The 20,821-nt window shown below is 41.9% G+C and overlaps 1 protein-coding gene across 2 annotated transcripts in view; it reads right to left on the bottom strand.

Moving 5' to 3' along the window:
* Nucleotides 1-2,304: 2,304 nt before the first annotated feature.
* The window catches only part of spred2 (sprouty related EVH1 domain containing 2), a 91,281-nt gene continuing 72,764 nt past the window's right edge, over nt 2,305-20,821 (bottom strand). For both annotated transcript variants that reach the window (XM_008114818.3, XM_008114825.3), the window contains exons 5-6: nt 9,185-9,334; nt 2,305-7,962 (exon numbers count right to left, since the gene is read on the bottom strand). In XM_008114818.3, the coding sequence (XP_008113025.1) occupies nt 7,309-7,962; nt 9,185-9,334 (804 nt within the window). In that variant the 3' untranslated portion in view covers nt 2,305-7,308. The remainder of the gene's footprint in view (nt 7,963-9,184; nt 9,335-20,821) is intronic.

Raw genomic sequence — 20,821 nt, 5'->3', positions numbered from 1 at the left:
ACCTTGATTGGGGGGAGTTGCAGTTCACCTACATCCAGAGAGCACTGTAAACCCAAACACCAATGGCGCTGGAGCAAACTTGGCACACATACCTGATATGCCAAAAATTGATTACTGGAGAAACTGACCTCCACCGATGATGGACCAAACTTGGCACACAGAACCCCCATGACTAAACCTGCTGGAAGGGTTTGAGGAGACTGACTCACCTTAGTGTGAGTTGTAGTTTACCCTACAGTCACAGAGCACACTGAATTCCACCGATGATGCATCTAGAGTAGATTTGCCCAACATAACAAACTTTAACTACTGATGGACTTTCTCGGGGTTAACCTGACATGATGTCAGTTGTAATTAATCCACAACCTTATGCATTTTGTACAATTAAAAACTGACTTTTTCAAATAACGCGGGCAATGCCAGGGAAGGAAGCTAGAAACAAATAAATATGACACCTTGCACCAAAAAGAAAAAATATGCTACATTCTTTCATTACTTTGAAAAAAAAATAGCATTATGCTCATTTTATTCTCTAAGGGTATTGTGTTATTATTTGTATTATTTCCAAGTTTGCTAATGGTGCTTACTATTAAAACAGGTAAGGGAGAAAGGGCACAGGAAAAGGGCATTCTAGTTATTCAGTGTCTTGGGCTTTACTGGTAATCATTATGAATGTGTTAGAAGGATTATAGGTTAATAAGACCAAATGCCACAAGGATTATAGGTTAATAGGCTTATGTCTACTAATTGTTCAATAATAATTTACAAGTCCTTTGACAACGGCTTTTGCTGCTTTTTTGATGGATCTGTTTGAGTGTGCCAAAGAAAGAGCAAAATGGGGATCATCAGAGATCAACAGGTGATTTCACATGTGAGCAGGCATGAAAACATAGCTGTGTATGCCTGCCGTAGTTGGGTTGCCAGACTGAAAATTGGGAAGAGTTCTTTAAATGGTTTGGGGGACAGAGGCGGATGTATCATGGCAATGGATTTTAGTGCCAAACTGTTCTTACTGTCAAGGTGTTTCTTCTAACACTGAATCCAAATCTACCCCCTTGTAACTTAAAACCATTAGATTTGGTTCTATCTCCTGGGGCAGCAGAGAACAAACCTGCACCTTTGTGTCTGTGAGACTTCTTTAGATATTTGAAGAGAATAGAATCATAAAGTTGAAAGAGATCACATGGGCCATCTAGTCCAACCCCATTCTGCCATGCAGGAAAAGCACAATCAAATTACCCTGGACATATGGCCATCCAGCCTATTTAAAAACCTCCAAGGAAAGAGCTTTTCCACACTCCAAGGCAGATAGTTCCACTGTTGAACAGCTCTTAGGGTCAGGAAGTTCTTCCTCATGTTCAACTGTAATTTATTTTCCTGTAATTTGAACCCATTGCTCCGAGTCCTAGTCTCCAGGGCAGCAGGATGTCTTCCTTATGACATCCTTTCAAATATTTAACATGTCAACCATGTCTCATCTCAACCTTCCTTTTTGCAGGCTAAACAGACCCAGTTCTTCAGACGCTTGATCATTTTAGTCGCTCTCCTCTGGACACATTCTAGTTTGTCAACATCTTCCTTCAATTGTGGTGTCCAGAATTGGACACAGTATTCCAGGTGTGGTCTGACCAGGGCAGCATGACTTCTCTAGATCTAGACCAGTGGTTCTTAATCTGTGTGTCCCCAGATGTTTTGGCCTTCAACTTCCAGAAACCCTAACAGCTGGTAAACTGGCTGAAATTTCTGGGAGTTGTAGGCCAAAACACCTGGGGACCCACAAGTTGAGAACCACTGATCTAGACACTACACTCCTATTTATGCTGGCCAAAATCCCACTGGCTGATTTAGGTGCCACATCACATTGTTGACTCATGTCTAACTTGTTCCCCATGAGGACTCAAAGATCTTTTTCACATGTACTGATTTCGAGCCAGGCGTCCCCCATTCTGTATGCAACCATTACTTCACAAATATAAAAAATAGCAAATTAACATCGTTTCTGGCAGAGATATTTGTAGGGACAAAACAGTATTTAAAGGCTAGGAAAATGCAATTTCGTCAACACTTTGAATGATGGACTAGTTTATGCATCCACATGTCTCAATATGAGATCTCAGAAAGGAAAAAGTGTGAACTCTGGCAGATAGATATAGATATATGTAGGGAAGGGGACTCTAGTGTCTCAAGAACAGTTTACATCAACTTCCTTCCAGTAAGGAGATAGTTCATGGCACTTCATACACAGAGGCATCACTTGTTATTTGTTGTTAGCCAGGCCTTCCAGTTTTAGACTGTCAAAGCACCTTTTCTTTTGATATGATGTATTTATATTTACATGGTACATTTTAAAGCAATAGCTACAATGATCATACATATTAGAAACAATAAAAAAGAAGTCAAGAACTAAAATGTACATCATACACTTGTATATATATTCTTTACACAGAGGTAAAAAGGCTTATAAAAATCAATACAACAGAGTTTTTAACTTTTAGTATACAGATACATAATGGAAGTCTGCTTCAGGCACTTAAATTTGTTAATGTGAGCAATAGCTTGAAAAAAATGTAATGACTGGGGGAAATAAACACCTTTAGGTTAATGGATTGTTACCACAGATACAAAAATAAAAATCTGAATAATTTCTCAGATGGTAATGTCAGTACTGAAAAGCTGACAGGAGGAAAACTACACACACTGTTCAACTGCAGTGTGAAGAATGGGAAATATTTACAAAAATCTTCCCCCTCCCAGCCCCCCTTTTTACTCTTGTGCCCACTTCGCTGCTCCCTTAATGAAGAAGCCAAAACCAAAGTTGAAAGACACGCACAGAAGAACAAACATGGGACAACTAAAATATCATTTAAAATAAAGGCAGGGAGAAGAGGAATTTGAGATACAGCAAGGCTTCAGATTAGCAAAATAAATAGGATCACTTGAATATAGAGACCTGGCAATTCTTAACATCTCTTCTGTAGTGTTGTGCTTGTAGAGGGAAAAGATTTTGCAGAAATTTTAAAGAAGTGGGACAATATCCCCCCAAATATATATTCCATCATTTTTTTTAATCTTGAGGCTGGCTTGATGATTACTAGTCACCCTTTAGAGATTTGTCATTTGCTATCAGGCACAAAAATGTCTAATATTCCCATGAGTTTACCATGAATTGAAAATAATAGCTCAAACAGAATGAAATATTTCCCTTAAAATTTAGCACTGTTTTCACCAATGCAATATCGAACAATTACTATAACACTGAAGTCTACGTCACATATGTGTATATGTTACAGACAAATCCCAAATCTTGAATACCAGCTTTGAACAATGGAGACCGAATAACAAATCTAGACATTATGAACAATTCTGGATTATATAATTGCAACCTGTGGTTGGAGGAAAGGCATTTAAAAAAAATGTAATGCTTAATAAGCTAGCACATTAAATAGAAGCTTGTGTTCAGCCTCTCTGATCTGCCAGCTTGCTACAAATAAAATGAAGATTAAAAAAAAACCACCCAGAAAGGATACTATGAATCTACCTGCAGTCTAAAGTGGTATAGTTTAGACTTTTACTGCCTTATTCTGCACAATGTATGCAAAAATGGGCAGAGCTTAGGCTTGGAGGATCTACCTGGTTTCTTCCTGTAACCCTGAGTTTCTACCAACTGAAGGCAGGAGCAGAATCATTATTTGAGCACATATTAAAGAGTTAAGATGCAGGCTGATTCTCAACATATGCTGAACTCGGGAGGGACCAGAACTGGGCTCACATGCCTTTTCATACAAAATATAACTTGGGAGTTTACCTTATTGTGTGCCTTCAAGTCATTTCTGATTTACAGTGACACTAAAGTGACCATATCATAGGACTTTTCTTGGTAAAATTTCAGATGCCATAACCTTCCTCTAAGGTTGACATAAAATGAATTTGCCCCAAGGGAGTACCATGGCTGAGCAGGGATCCAAACCCTGACCTCTTAAGTCTCAAGCTTTCAATTTTAGCAACATCTTTTTCTTTTCTTTTCTTTTTTAAGCAGGGAAGGGAATTATTATATTGTCATATAAAATTGGGAACCAGAAACCTCTACTTATGTAATATAAACCACCTAAGAGATCTACCTAGAGATCCTCATCTATTGTCTAATCACGTGCAGTATCCTCCTGGCTTTACTTGGGTGATCTGGGAGTTATAGCAATGTGCTCTTTTCTAGGCTTCATTTCACCTAAGAGGAGGCATACTGCAGTTTTTCCTAGACCACAGAATTTCCCCACGGGGAAGGCGCTAGAGTACAGGCCACTTTGGGGCCTAAAGTGGATAGCAATCCTTGGAAAAGGCCCTCAGTTTGGCAGCTCCCAAGTGGCAAAGGCAGTGCGAGGAGAGGTCTGCTAAAGATCCCTTTGGAGTGATGCAACCATTTCCCTAACAGGCACCAAAACAATGTTTTTCTCCTTCTCCCCAGGCTATCCATGAAGTTCCTCTGAGTTGAGGAGAGAAACATGACAGGTGGCAAGTGGAGTGGGAGGGATAAAAGGTGGTCTGGTTTTGGAAAAGGTCTCCAGGACTGCTCACTGCCAGGCCCACATATTTCTGGACTGGTCCAATGCATACTGCAATGGGTCCAAGTGGATAGTTAGAAAGAGAAAAAGGTCCTCCATCTAGTCATGAAGTCAGCGCCTGAGTATAACCAGATGTGCTGGAGCTCCAGAATTTTACTATAACATCACATACACATACACACACACTTGCACACACATTTAGTGTTGCATATGTAGTTGGATCTGATAAAAGCTATGAGAACCCCAGAAGGAGCTGGCCGGCCCTATCCACATGGAAAAGGGTGGCAAGCACGTTATTATTTGTTTCTCTATTTGGCAAAAATAAAATTCACTTCCTTTTCTTTTAAGACTCGTATCAATGTGCAATAAGAAGGGAGGGGGGCAAGGGCGTGCGCTCACTGGCAGCCGGCTGCAGAAACAAACTATGGCAGGATCAGCGGTGCCAGTTCTTGCGAGCCAGTGCCTAGCTGCCTTGGAATAATATTCAGATTGTACTATGCTATATTATAGCTTACCTGCTCTATGCTAGTCCTCTGAATAAAAAAATCCTTTCCCTATTCCATGTCATATATTAGAAAAATATTATTTCCCCAGCTAATTACAAGCCTTGTATGCAAGACATGGCTTAAAACAGAAACAATCAAACTTACACAAAAGGTATTTCTCATCTTGTGGTGCACATTTCACAGCAAAATAAAGAAGCCTCTTAGACGCAGGCCCTGCAAAGCAGACATGCTTAATGCACAACAAAGTTCTGCTGAAACGAACAATCTGCACTATGTCAGGATGTTTAATGCTTTCAATAGGGTTCTCTCTATAGGGCTGGAAAATACACCCGTGTCTTCTTTCAAGGCAGCAGGGTGCCTGGGATTCATCCAACTTTGACCCAGGCCATCTCTCCTCTAGGCTTTCCCAAAATATGCTGATTCAGTGCAATTGAGAGTAGAAAACCATATGGTTGTATGCTGACATCCTGCTTGAACCTGTGGTAGTCTGCACAGCAGACATTGCTGTGGGTGTCAGTTCAGGCCAAAGGAAAACCCTGTAAAACCACAACACCCATCTTTCAGCTTGATTACTTGTAGCTTTCTATCTGGGCATTACTGGGAACACAAGAACTTGAACCTGGGTGTGGCCTTACTAGAAGTTGCTCACAGTGCAAATGTTATCTACTTTGTAGGTTCAGAAGCTTGAGAGATGTGAGGGACTTTCTGCCCACATGGGAAAATCTTTCTATACCACATTCCTTAACCTATAGTCTCACCTCGGAGCTTTATTTTTGATTTTTTAAAAAAGGACTGGTAAAATTGTCATCTCCTTACTCAGTTACCCCTTCAGCTCAGCAGGCTGCCTGGAGGAGGATCACTGCAATGAACCAGCTTAAGAAAAGTGGCACTAGGCTCCTCTGGACCTGCTGTTGGAAGAAGAAAACACAATTTCACTTCTCCATGAAGAAAGATATTACCTTCTGTGGTGGGAAACTGAACCATAATTTTTAAAAGGCCATATTCCTCCTGCCTGTGGTTGACTGCCTGCTGAATGCCATGGCAGATCCTCACTCAACTTGGACAATCCCAGATGCAAGCAGGGGTTTATTTCATTCCATGAGGAGAAGTTTCAAAGCACCCACATATGCTCAAAGGCCTCCAAGGCAACAACAAAAGGCAAACCAAAACATGTTTCTTTGCAGCAGAGGCTTCCCTATAGTTCTGGATTGGCCTGGATCCATCCCAGAAATGCCCCCACCATGTGCGGGAAATGGAGGGCTCTTCCCCATCCTTTGTACAAATGATCTCGACATGGTTTGAGATATAAAAAGAGAACTTTCCTCTTATATATGTCAAGGTAACACCATAAATATACAGGCATACATGTCAATTTAATAACATGTCGAATTCCCCTTTGTTTCAGATGGAAACACTGTAGGCACAGTCTATGATCATCATGAAGAACATCAACACTAATGCTGTTTTCTAATGTCAAGTGATGAAAGAATAAGGGTGAGGAATAGAAAAGACACTTATTGAAAATTTCCCTTCTTGTGTAAAACTGATCTGAGACTTCTCAGATCCTCAAATATTATATATGATACTAAGGCTTGTTTCCTACATTCCACTCAAATATTTGACGAACAGAAAACCACTCAAAACAACTGTCAAGATAATTGGCAGACACTCAAGAAACTGCAGTCTGCATGAATTCTTTCAATAGAGATTGTCAGCAATACTGTGTCATGGTACACATTTCTTACTAGCATATCTTCTGTAGACACACGCACACATGTTCTACCACACACACAATCACTCTCCCTCTCTAACTGGCTGCAAATTGCACACACTCAAAAATGGGATTTCGCTCCATTATACCATACTTTCACATGCACGAATAGTTTGCTAAATACAGGGATCACTGTGAGATGTCCTGAAGTCCACCATAGTCAACCATTCGTGTCTCGGTGGGCAGGAGAGGGAAGGAAGGTATAAACATGTACAAGACATTCTGGTTGATTACAGATCAATAATACAAAAGTCTATGCTGCACATTAGTCTGTTAAAATTCAGTGAGTAATCAATGCATAGCAGCCACATGGGAGGGGGAAAAGTATCAGCCACCCAACTGGTTTCTGGATGTTGGCAGACTCCCTCCCAGGCTGTGTCAGGGATGTATGCAAAATCTGAGAATGCTCCAGACCAAGATGCTCCTTAGGGCAAAGGAGAAAAGGCCAAGTTCTTCAATGGAGCTTGAAGGATTGTCATCCGGCTGCCTTGTGTTTCCCACCACAGCACCTGCACATGACCCCACAGTGATAACAAGCCCGGAGGGGCAAGTAACAGCACATACAAGGAGCGATAAAGGACAATGCGATAAGGGCCAACCACCGGAGGCAAAACTTTTCATCACTGGTGTCGCAAGAACAAGGGTCTGTATAGTCTCCTTCCGGATCAGACATACAGTGATAGAGCATACTGTCTGCGCACCACATACAGCTGACTCGGCGGATGCAGCTTCTCACCCGATCTGGGGCGTCTTGGCACTGACCCCTCCGGTTCTCTTCGTGATTGAAGATGTCCCTACAATAGACGCACCGCGATCTCTCCCCATCCTCCTTCCGCCGCCGTGATTTGCACCTGGCAGGCTGAGTCTTTATCACTGCACCCTTAATGTCTTCACTGGGCTCAAAGTCAGAGTTGCCTACATAGGGGTAATTGTAATCGTGTTTGGAGGCTTCAGTTTTGGCAAACCGCACATAGGAGTCCCCATCATCCGGATCAATGTACTTTCCTCGCATAGGGGTGTGGCGGTAGTCCTCATAACCAGTCACCCAGATCTTTTCCCGTGGATTAATCCGAACTATTTCTTCATCATCATCTGGGAAGCTGACATGCCGATATGGCCGTGAGATTGACTATTGAAGGAGAATGACAAAAAGCTCACGTTATTTCAACAAGTATATTGTTATAATAAATATAACATAACATAACAATACATAATATAACATGTGTTTTAGAATGGTCCATCCACTCGTTTTTAGACTTTTTGTTCTTTATCATATTTTCCAATTTTCCTAATGAAGAATTCTGGACAATGTGAAACCTGATGCCCATGGTGTCATTTTTGCTATTACTCTAATGTCCCTAATAGAAGACTCTGCCCATTTCTATTTTTTACTTTAAATAATTGAAGGGATAAGTTATGACACATGTAGCTGCAAATCTACTCAGTAAAGAATAGCAGATCCAAAGTACCTCAGGGGCTGATTCATACATATAACCCATATTCCTCAGTCTCTCCAGAAACTTTCAGCTGTATCCAGAGAAAACCCAATGGGAATTGCCCTGTACATGGATACTGCTAATAACTATTCCCATGAACGGAGCAGCTAAAATTCTCAGTAAGTTCTGGTTATTTATTTATCTATCGTATCAGAAGCGAAATCGAGGGTATAGTTGTAATGCACTTAAAAACACCAAGTTAAAAACTTGGTTTCGGATTCTAGCCTTTCACTTTTGGACTCTCACTTGCTGTGGTGTTCCTGCGAGTATCTCTGTAGATCTTAGAAAACTGTTTCTTGATTTAAGGCGTTGGCGTACCAGTAAATTCTGGTACAGGCAGTTCAATGATTATGTTTCTTCATATAATACAAACCCTATAAACGTCAAGGAAGCAGTGTACTTTGGTGGTATTGGGGAGCTACTCACTCTCATGTATGAACTCTCTCCCTAACATGAAGTCATCACGTTGGATAAATATTTGGCTACTTGTGTACAGCAACCTAACAGGAATAGTCTGGTTTTGTTTTCTGAAGACCAGCCACATCAATGCCATCCATGGTAGTTGAGGGTCCTTATCATCATCATTTTTTGGAGACTTTTAAGCAGAGGCTTGTTGGCCACCTGTCGGGGGTGCTTTGAATGTGTTTTTCCTGCTTCTTGGCAGGGGGTTGGACTGGATGGCCCGTGAGGTCTCTTCCAACTCTATGATTCTATGATCACTCCTGATAGAAATTCATATAACTATACTGATAATGCTTGACTTCTGGAAAGCCTAAGGACATTTAAAAAATAAATAGGATTCCCACTCTGAAAATGGGAAGTAGAACAAAAAGGGGGAGAAGGAGGAAGACTCACTTGTTCTAGATGGTAGTGGTCAGGACTAAACTGGTCATGAATATGACCACGCGTGCAAATTCTGTGATGTTCACAGGATGGAGGTGAGGCTAATGTTCGCAAAGGCTGTTCTCTCTTCTGAGAAGAATTAGAAGAGCTGTCTGTAGCATTCTGTTAGTAACAAATGAGAAAAGTGAAGTTAATTATACAAGTGCTGTTTCTGAAGTTCTGAGACAAAATCCTGATCTCCTGCAGGTAAACTCTATCCCATTAATACAGTGTTGCATGGCCCACATTTTTGAAAACTACCTTTGGCTTGGCTTATGGTTAGGGAAGGACCAGAGGCGGTCCAACAATGAGGGGATTTAGGCGGTCGCCTGTGGCGCAGACCATGCGGGGGTGCTGTTGAGGCGGCGGCGGCGGCAGAAGGCCCAGCCACCCATCCATACGGCTGCCCTCCTGCTCTCCCTCGTTGTCCGAGGACTCCTCGCCCACCGTCCGCCCGTCGATGGGCCTGTGCGTGTGCGCAGGCCTTCCAATCGACTGCGCAGTCGATTGGAAGGCCTGCGCACTCGCACAGGCCCAAAAACCATGCTTTTTGGTCGATGGGCCTGTGCGTGTGCACAGGCCTTCCAATCAACCGTGCGGTCGATTGGAAGGCCTGCACACACGCACAGGCCCATAGACGGGTGGGTGGCGGGCGAGGAGTCCTCGGACAGCGAGGGAGAGCAGGAGGGCTGGACCTTCTGCCGCTGCCCCACCGCCGGTATTTATCGGCAATTTGTTTGGGGGGGGCACCAAAATTCAGGAGGAGCACCAAAATTCCGGTCGCCTACTCCCGAAAATTACCTCGGGACGGATCTGGGAAGGACTCAGTTTTTATAGGACAATCTAGCATTTTCAACATAGATTCATTTAGTTCTTATATGCCACTTTGCTGTCTTCTGCAAAAGAAGAAACTTGACATGTATAAATGTTTTAATACTTTTATACAAAGTTGGACATATTTTGTAAAAATATTTTGAAAGTTTTAGTTGCATCAGCTGTTGAGAGTTCTATTTTGGTGAAAGATTCCATCTAAAATAAGGGTGGACAGTCATAACTACAAATAAGTGACCCCATCTGACTTCTTAAAATATCGTTTGTCTGCTCTGAGAAGTCTCTGCCTGCAATATCCTTTCTTTTAACTCTTAAGCATAAGCTCATGAATGCGCAGCTGAAGTCGGGAGGAATTTAAAAAGCTGTAAATAGCAAAGTCTGAATGTGGGGCATGTTGATCTACACAATATATTTCAACACAAATTTTGCACTTAAATGCTTCTAATTTCAAACAAATGCAAATGCTTCACCTGTCATCTTAGTCTTTCAGGGTGGGGAATGGAAAAGGAGGCTTCAGAGAGAGAGAGAGAAGGGAGTCTGTTTCCAGAGAACAGTCTTCTCCTTTTTCAAGGTTGTTATTCCATCTTGCTTTAAGAGTCCCATCTCTCCATTTTGGATCACAGTTACTCTAGATTGATGCAGCTAGTGCACCTGTCTAGAATGACTAACAGAGGTGTGGGCCTGTAGTCTACAATTATCCTCACCACTTTGGCTGTTTCCAATTGTCCCCACTGCTCCCTCACTTAGAGCTGCAGTGAAGGCAAAACAATGTTACTCTCTCTTTAAAACAAGATGAGCATTCCCTGCAACTAGAATGGAGTTTTGGGATGCTGAACTCTTTTTGTAAGCATGGCAAACAGGAAGTGGGCAGCTTGCTTAAAGCAAAATTTTACTTATGCCTCCCCAAGAAATCCAAAAGTGTTGGCAGCAACATTAAGGGTGGATTTTATGGCAATGATTGCTCATTCCTGTCTTTTGGTTTTTTTGTTCCAGCTCATTCAACACCAGTCAATGCACCAGGAGAGCAAGAGACTGGGGAAGTCTGGTCAACATGGGCCAGAACATCTTTTCCCCAAGACTCTTTCACTGTCCAGCAGCTTACCTATGGAAAAAGTACTTCCCTCTGTAGGAAAACTAATTAGTAAATGAAACAGGAAAGCAAGCCTACTACTAGAAGGTCAGGCTCCTAGAGCTGGGAGGTAGCCAGGATTGTAAGAAGCTGTTACTCTGTTCTTAGCTAGACCTCCATTTCGTTATTCCTCTAGTTTGTCTGTTGCATGTCTCCAGCTGACTAATTGCCTTCTTGTTTCAATTGCAATGGGGGGAAAAGGAGGAGGAGGAGGAGGGGAAAAGGACTTAAAGCATGTTAATAAAATGTTATATACTGTACTTCTGGGATTTCAAGCACATCTCCCCTGTGAATTGGGACAGCGAACAGCTCAAAATCAGATCTGAATGTATCTAAATAGTTTAAGGAAATTATAAAGAAGCCAGGAACAATTTCAGAGAGTAACTCCAGATCCCTCTATGGATTCAATCACAGTATTGCTAATGTCTTGCATTGCAGGTCGCAAGGCGATTCCCTTTTTACTTTGTGAACAGGAAGTTGTCAATCATTTCTTTGTCAGTCGGCCAAGGCCACTGAGCTTACATGCTAAGCTTGGCCTGCCCAATGCATCACTTTCAGGGACAGAACATGATGTTGTGTAGCAACACCACAAATGCACATTACTGAATGAAATCCCTTCTCTGTTTTGTCCAAGTGCTCTACACCTTCCTTCCTTCCTTCCTGGACACAGATATGTGGAATCACATTCCACAAATTCATTAAGAGCAATGCAAACTATTTCTTTGTATGCATAAATTTTTAATGCTGTGTCTAAATTTTGCACAGCAACTAACTTTCCAGGAGCAAGGAATTAACTCTTAGGATTTCTTATAATTACTGTATAGCCCCTACCCACAGGACTGGTTCCCAGTGTTTTACCTACTTGCATCCGACAAAATATGTAATCTCTACCAAGTATTCTAGGTCTTTGAGACAATTCAGGGTACGTTCCCTTTCAAGTTTGGGTTGCCTTGCAGGACCTAACAAATTCCCAGAGAGCACACCACTCTAGGAATTTGAAAGCTCCCTTAGGGCAATATTGTAGGATCTTCTGGTGGAAATTCATCATTTTAGTAGGGTTCACTCTATCACCCACTGAATTCAGTTTCATTAGTAAGTTCAGAAAACTATTTCCCACAGATATGAAGGCCATACTGCATATGCATGTCATATTCTGGTAAGTATTTACATCAATTCACATATTTTCAATCAATAAAATCTACACTATAATTGTTCCACTAAAAACTGGCATCAGGTTGTCTTGTGGGGTTTAAGTAAGATTGTTTAAATAATATACAATTGTTTACCACAACCATTATATAGACCAAGGCCAGGATTCAGCTAGGTTTTTGCATTCATCACAGGGCTGGAAGAGACCACAAGGGCCATCTATTCCAACCTCCAGCTATGCAGGCATATCCAATCAATGCATTCCAGACAGCTGGCCATCCAGCCTCTGCTTAAAAATCTTCAGAGACTCTACTACACTCCAAGGCAGCATATCCCACTGCCAAACAGTTCTTACAGCCAAGAAGTCCTGCATCCATCTTTCTAATGTTAGGTGGAATTTTTTTTCCTGCAATTTGAATCCATGGCTCCGTATCCTAGTCTCCAGAGCAGCAGAAAAACAAGCTTGCCCTCTCAACAATGTGATATCCTTTCAAACATTTAAATATGGCCGTCATGTCCCCCTCTTTGCCTTTTCTGCAAGCTAAACATATCTAGCTCCTTCAGATAAACACAGTCCGTGCATCTCTGAGGAGGCAGGCACTCATTTTCACACATCCTCTGTATGCCTTCAATAGAGGGCTGAAAAACCTGCCAGACCATTTTCAATCAGTGTGGAGATCTGGGAACAGAAGAGAGAAGGAGAGAATGGGGGCTACATGTGGGAGCAGGAAACCACTCCCCATAAAATTCATGGACACAACTGGATGCTGGATTGGTGCCATACACAATTAAGAAACAAGACACAAAGCTACACAGTTGGCCTAAATTACTCCAGCAAACTTAAGAAAGCACACAAACAGGAAAGCAAAGCATCAGTATATAAAACAACCCTCAAAGAGCAAATGAGGGCATAACTGAACATTTAGGGCAGCTATAAAGTGTGTAAGCACATGCAGTGAATTCTCATTTTAACTGACCAGAATCACTTTTGCACATGCAAATCATTTTGGAGTATCACGTATACTGAGAAACATACACAAATTCATGTTCTGTGCTGCATGAAAGAGTCCTAATGGAAAAATGAGACCACCATGTTGGATGTCTCTAAAACACTTATGAATCTTGGAATGGTTTCAATTATCATTGCCACTCTCCCAAATTAGGAGAAATAGCATCTTTGAGGGCTGAGAGAATGGGGATATACAAGATTCCTTGACACACCATGTGCTACATCTAAAAATTACTAGCAACCACTGTCCATAAGGGCTGCCATGCTATAGGCCAAAGTGGTGGATCCTCTGCAAATATTCAAGAGATGAAGAACACAGAAAAGAAATGGAAACCAGACCTATGGCAATCTGGCATAGTAGGATTTAACTGTGAGCACTGCTGAAAGAAAGAAAGAAAAACAAAGTGGTTCACTAATTGATCTAACGGAAAATAAAATGTTAACTCACACACAAGGGAGGATTTCTATTGTGTCCCATTTCATTGCCTTTCACACTGCAGTCAAAGTAGTATAGCTCCAAACACACATGCTAGATGTTGATTTAACTCCCCTTACTTGTAATGCATTCTCTCCCCCCCCCCCCCCTGCAATAATACATTATTTTCATTTTGAAACTGTCTTGCAGTTAGCCAATTTGTAATCTATCTTTAGGAGATCCAGACAAAGCATACATTCAACTTGCCATTCAAGCCTCTGGAACATGTGTATAGAAGCCCACCATCCTCACAGATATTTCTGGTGAGAACATGCAACAAGGTCTTCTCAGTAGTTCTAAGAATACAACAACAACACTCATTTATACCTCAGCTTCCTCCAAATAATGGGACTCAAGATGGATTACAACCTAGAATCACTACAAGGCAATATACAAACCATAAAAGGGAATGGCACACCATTAAAAGCATTTGTAAAAGGCTGATGGGAAAAGAACATTGTAACTTGCTAGAAAAGGAAAACAAGGATGGAGCCATCCTGGCTGCCTTAAGGAAGGATGGACAATGTCTGGGCGTATCCCAAATGAATCTGAAAAGGTGGGAAGACAGAGAGAAGGGCCTCTCAATTTTATCATAGAGCTCTGATGGCTCATAAAAGGTTGGTATGGTCCTTCAAATAACCTGGACCCAGCCATATAGGCCTTTACAGGCCATCATCAGCACTCTGAATTGTGCCTGGAAATGGACTGGCAGCCAGTGGAGCTAAAGTAAAGAGGGAGTTGTGTGCTTCCTGTAGCCAGCTCCAGTTCAACAATTTGGCTGCAGCTCTTTGGATCATTCTCTGAACACTCTTCAAAGGCAATCCCACATAGAGCATGTTACAGTAATCCAAAGAGCATGTAACTAAGTTTTATAGAACCATGGCCAGATCTGACAACTCAAGGAGCATGTGCAGCTGGTGTATGTCTTAACTGTGCAAAGAAACTCCTTGCCACTACCAGGATCTAACCTTCCAGGCTCAGGACCAAAATTATGAACCTGTGTCTTTGAGGGAGTGTAACCACATGCAGCACGGGCTGAATCTCCATTCTACTGACCAAAACTATGTTTGTCTTGTCTAAATTAATCTTCAATTTGTTGGCCCTCATCCAGTCCTTTACTGATGACAGATAGTCGTTTAAGACTAAGACAGCTCTTACTGTGAAGGTCCATTCTTACCAAGGAGCCCTTCATTCATGTTTAATTCCTGTTGCTGCCAAGGATATGTAAGATATTGCTTTACTTAAGATGAGTCTTTATAGGTCCTCATTTCATTCCACTTCAGTTTCTTCACAAGCTGAGATACAGGAAAGAATATAAGACTCTATGTCCACAAAGGGCAAGGTCTTGCCACCTAGTGAGAAGTTGATGGTTCCTTCTCCTTGCTAAGAATGAGCCTTCATAAGTTCTGCAATGGACGTTTCTCAACCAAAACAGAAGGAGCCTTTCCAATTACTGGGATCTATCCAAGCAGACATGCGCAATAATGTGGGAGGTGGGAGATAGTTAATTTTAATGTAGAACTCCTTGTTTTAATGTGGTACTCTTCTACCAAATGAGGCTTTGGTTGAGACAAATTTGAATAGTTTAAAGTGTCTAGTGACCACAGATGCAGAAGCTTTCCAGGCAATTATGAAGGCAGATAGCCTTACTCCTGTTTGGTGGGCAGGTAGCCTCATCCATCTGAAGTAGAGGCCTTTTTGTCACTGATGGGCAGATAGGCTTCCTCCTATCTGATGTTTTTATTGCTTGGTGGTGAACTTCCTGATTGAGGGGACTTCCTCTTATGTTTGGTTTCTATGAGGTTGTGTTTAAGATCACCTCCCCAAAGGGCAAATTACCAATGAAGTGGACTGAGGCTAGATTTGCTCTGTATTGTATGTCACAATTCCAGTGCCTAAGCCACACTGATTTTCTTGCTATTATGGACGCAGAGATAGAGCGTGCTAAAAACAATCATGAGTCTCTAGTACTATCTGCTATGATAGCTAAGAGGTTACAGATCTTTAGACATGACATTTACCTATACAGGGATTTTGGATCTAAATCACGGTTGGTAAAAATATCCTGAATCCAGAGCATGGCTCATCTTGATATCAGGGTAAATATAGATGCCTGAATGGGATAGAGAGGGCTGAGGCTCTAATAGGAGCATTTAAGAGCTACATCTGTCATCTTCTCATTTGGATCCTTAAGAGATGAATCGCCTAGTCTGGGTGGCAGAGCACCTGTGAGGACAGCAGAAACTGGGTCATAAATAAGAGGGGAGTTGAGAAATTCCATTGCCTCAGGATCCTGGGTGTGTACTTTTGTGCTATTTTTACATCTTTCCTACGCAAGTCTCATTCTGATTTAAGTAGAGATGAATCCTTGAAATCAGGAGGGGGAGAGGAAGTATGAACATAGGCTTTAATTTTAGAAAACACAGTGTTGTCTGCGATGTGTTATCAGACAGCAGAGTATTCCTATTGGGGATAGAATCAGTCTCAGCCTTCTGCAATCCAAGGGCTTTAATGCTTCAGATAAGAGAGGAAAAAGTAATCTAAATGGAAGTCTCTTTCATGTTGTTTTTTCTTGTTCACCAATGTCTGCTCATTCCTCCTCATCTAACCCAGATGAGTTTCTCGGGCTCATTTATACAGAGAAGCAATATCTGAGTCCTGTATAACATGGACATTTATTTATTTATAACATTTGTATCCTGCCTTTCTCAACCCCGAAGGCAATTATTCAATGCCTTTAAAAACAGTGTATAATTAAAAAAACATTTAAAATACAGATATAAAATGCAATTAAAACAATTAAAAAACATTTAGAGCAATACTAATACAATTAATCACTTGATCCACAAACATGGACCGGAGCCTCTGGTGGCTCAGTGTGTTAAAGTGCTGAGCTGCTGAACTTGTAAACCGAAAGGTCCCAGGTTCAAATCCGGGGAGCGGAGTGAGCACCCGCAGTTAGCTCCAGCTTCTGCCAACCTAGCAGTTTGAAAACATGCAAATGTGAGTAGATCAATAGGTACCGCTCCGGTGGGAAGGTAACGGCGTTCCATGCAGTCATGCTAGCCACATGACCATGTCTACGGACAACGCTGGCTCTTCAGCTTAGAAATGCAGATGAGCATCAACCCCCAGAGTCGGACACGACTGGACTTAACGTCAGGGGAAACCTTTACCTTAACACAATTAATCACTTGATCCACAAACATAGTCCGGTCCATTCCAATAGTCATTACACATCTTTTTGTATCTATTTATTACACCAGTTCTCCAAAGGCTTGGTCACAAAGCCATGTCTTCACTTTTTTATGGAAAATCAGGAGGGAGGGGGCTGATCTAATCTCCTTAGGGAGTGAGTTCCACATCTGAGGGACCACCACTGAGAAGGCCCTGTCTCTCGTCCCTGCCAGTCACGCCTGTGAAGAAGGCAGGACCGAGAGCAGGGCCTCCCCAGATGATTTTAAACTCTGAGATGATTCATAGGGGGAAGATACATTCGGAAAGGTAAGCTGGGCCAGAACAATTTAGGGCTTTGTAGGCTAAAGCCAGCACTTTGAATTATGCTCAGTAGCAGACTGGCACCCAGTGGAGCTGACACAGGGGGGGTTGTATGCTCCCTGTGCTCTGGTGACCAATCTGGCTGCCGCCCGTTGGACCATTTGAAGCTTCTGAACAGTCTTCAAAGGCAACCCCACATAGAGCGCGTTGCAGTAGTCTACTTGGAATGTAACCAGAGCGTGGACTTCCATAGCCAAGTCTGACTTCCCAAGGTATGGGCGCAACTGACGCACAAGTTTTAATTGTGCAAAAGTTCCCCCGGTCACTGCTGGAACCTGGGCTTCCAGGCTCAGCAATGAGTCCAGGAAAACCCCCAGACTGCGAACCTGAGTCTTCAGGGGGAGTGTAACCCCATCCAACACAGGTTGTAACCTAAACCTCCTGTTTGGCTAGGAGTACTTCTGTTTTGTCTGGATTCAATTTCAATGTGTTCACCCTCATCCAGACCGTCACAGCTGCCAAGCACCGGTTCAGGACCTGAACAGCCTTCTTAGTAGCAGTTGGAAAGGAGTGATAGAGTTGAACATCTGCATACAGATAACATGTTGAGGGTTCAGTTTAATTAAAGTGGCCAAGTCCTCATTAGATGAGATCTAAGCTTGCACTGTAGGTGTTGAGAATGCTTCCTACTTTTTTCTATGTCATATCGGAATTTTTTCCAGACAGCACAACTAGTGGGGGGAGGTTGGATTCTTCATTTCATTTCCTTTGCTACCTTCAGGAAATTTTCATAATCCAAAAAACTTTTAATCAAATAAGGGCATGGTCACAATAAAAGACATAAGCACTGCCCCAAGGACGGTATTTGCTTTGCTCAAAGTAACTGGCATCTATAAAACTTAGAGGAAAAGTGTTCTTACCATACATCAAGGGAATCACTGACAGCATAGGGAAGGTGATGAAGAAACACAACCTACAAACAATACTGACCCACCAAGAAAATTCAACAAATGCTACATTCAGAAAAGGATACGGGGATGTGTGGCCCAATTGTTGATTGGGTTTGCAGATAACTAGAACATCTAGAAATAGCAGTTTACAGAAAACCTACACACACAGATACCTTCATAAAAACTCCAACCATTACCCAAGTCAAAAAAGAAGCAAAAAGCCCTGGCAGACAGTGCAAAAAGAATCTGTGAATGGCACCTCCCCAAAGATGAACTAAAACGCCTTAACTGGGTTCTACAGGCCAATGCATACTCCACTACACACATCAGAAGAGCTGCAAGGCCAAGAATAAGCCATGAGAGTAAAGACAAAGATCTACCCAGAGGAAAAGTGTCCTTACCATACATCAAGGGAATCACTAACCTCATAGGGAAGCTGATGATGAAATACAACCTACAAACTATCTACAGACCCACTAAGAAAATCCAACAAATGCTACGTTCAGCGAAGGACAAGAGGGATCCTCTCACCTCTGCAGGAGTCTACTATATACCATGCAGCTTTAGACAAGTCTACATAGGGACCACCAAATGCAGCATCGCCCAAACACGAATCAAGGAACATGAAAGGCATTGCAGATTAACTCAACCAGGGAAGTCAGCCACTTGATGAACCAACCTGGACACAGTATATTATTTGAGAACACAGAAATGCTGGATCACTCTAACAACTATCATGTCAGACTACACAGAGAAGCCACTGAAATGCACAAGCATGTGGACAATTTCAACAGAAAGGAGGAAACCATGAAAATGAACAAAATCTGGCTACTAGTATTAAAAAAACTTTAAAATCAGAACAGTAAATAAAGAACAATACTCAAAAACAGAGGAATTACAGGCATGAATCAATCAGGGGCAGCTAATACCTCAGAACAAATAATTCCCCCAGGCGGGAATGAAGCTTGCAAGGCCATTAATGCTAATCAAGGTGATTAATTATAACATTCACACTGGCCTCCAACAGACAAGAGTTCTTTCTCCCATCCTGGACCTTCCACAGATATATAAACCTCCCTTGCTTAGTTTTCCAATATATCTCACAACCTCTGAGGATGTCTGTTAGGAGAGAATCTTTTGGAACATGGCCAAACAGCCTGGAAAATGCACAATAATCCAGTCCTATATTTATTTATTTATTTATTTATTTTATATACCTCTCTTCTCCCCCAGGGGGACCCAGAGCAGTCTTACATAATGGCAAGATTAATGCCACATATAATAGAAAATATAGTAAAACAAACTATTGTAAAAACACACTTAAAAACAAATATCATACCCCATTTAAAACAGTAAAACACTGTGTATAAGGGCTGACATCTTGTCTGGGCAGCCCCCTCAGAGGTTAAAACTTCTATTTCTAATTGTTGCTGAATGGAAACTGATTCCAGGGCCTCAGCTGTTGTAAGTTGGAGGTACAAGGGAGATCTGTTTCAATATAAACCGATTGAATGGCTTCATTAGCATAGGCAGCTCCGGAGGAGGCAGTCATTGCAATAAGGTGTGTGTGTGCGCTTTAACCTTCACCATTCCTAAGGCACATTTGAAAGAAAGGTACAAAAGAAGGAGAAAAACAATAAAAAGATAATGAGAATTAGTGAGGGAGAAAAACTAATGTGGGAAACCAAATGTTAAGGGGTTTTTGTTTCTTTTTCTGCATATAAAAGGAAAAATAAGGCCAGAGTAAATGGAGAAGATGGGCACCTGATTTTCCTGTGAGGTAAGAAAAAAAAAAAACAGAAGAGGAGGTGAGGATAGTTTTTTTTAAAGTAACAGAGTATCTTTCCTAGCCTGGGTGGCAACAGGAATTGACCCATTAATACAGTGGTTCTCAGCCTGTGGGTCCCCAGGTGTTTTGGCCTACGACTCCCAGAAATCTCAGCCAGTTTACCAGCTGATAGGATTTCTGGGAGTTGAAGGTCAAAACATCTTGGGACCCACAGGTTGAGAATCACTGCATTAATGAATGACTCCTTTTTCCATTTACAAAGAAGAGCAACAGAGCTCATTGTCAATGGCATACTGATACCGGAACCACTCTGGATAACCTCCCCCATGTAGATGATAAATAACATGGGGGACAAAATAGTGTAGGAATATTTGGTATCTGTAACAGAGTGCAACAGAGTCTGTGCAATATGAGATTGTGGTAGAAACAGGAGAAATGACTCAGGATTCTCTTGTAAGGTAAATTATCTATCTTAGGATAGGCAAGAAGAAAGACCTTGTTAGAAGATCCCCTAAAAGCTGTCTTCGTTATAATGCTAGAACTCCCTTCCCAGACAAAATGCCAACTAACCTTGAGAGAAGAGGGAACACCCTCTGTGCAAGCAAGCAGTCAGGAAACAAAATGGCTTAAGTACATAGATCAAAGAAAAAGAAAAAACAGTCAGGTGAAACCAAAGAGCAGGCATGCTCTCTAGTGTTCCCCCTCTCACTCATTACTTTACAATGCCTCCTTGCTTCTAACAAATAGAACCCCAAGAGGTCCCAAAGGCCAAAGCCAAGA

This window comes from Anolis carolinensis, chromosome 1 (assembly GCF_035594765.1).
Source record: "Anolis carolinensis isolate JA03-04 chromosome 1, rAnoCar3.1.pri, whole genome shotgun sequence".
In the NCBI taxonomy this organism is placed as follows: domain Eukaryota; kingdom Metazoa; phylum Chordata; class Lepidosauria; order Squamata; family Dactyloidae; genus Anolis; species Anolis carolinensis.
This window is presented reverse-complemented; position numbering and strand designations above follow the sequence as displayed.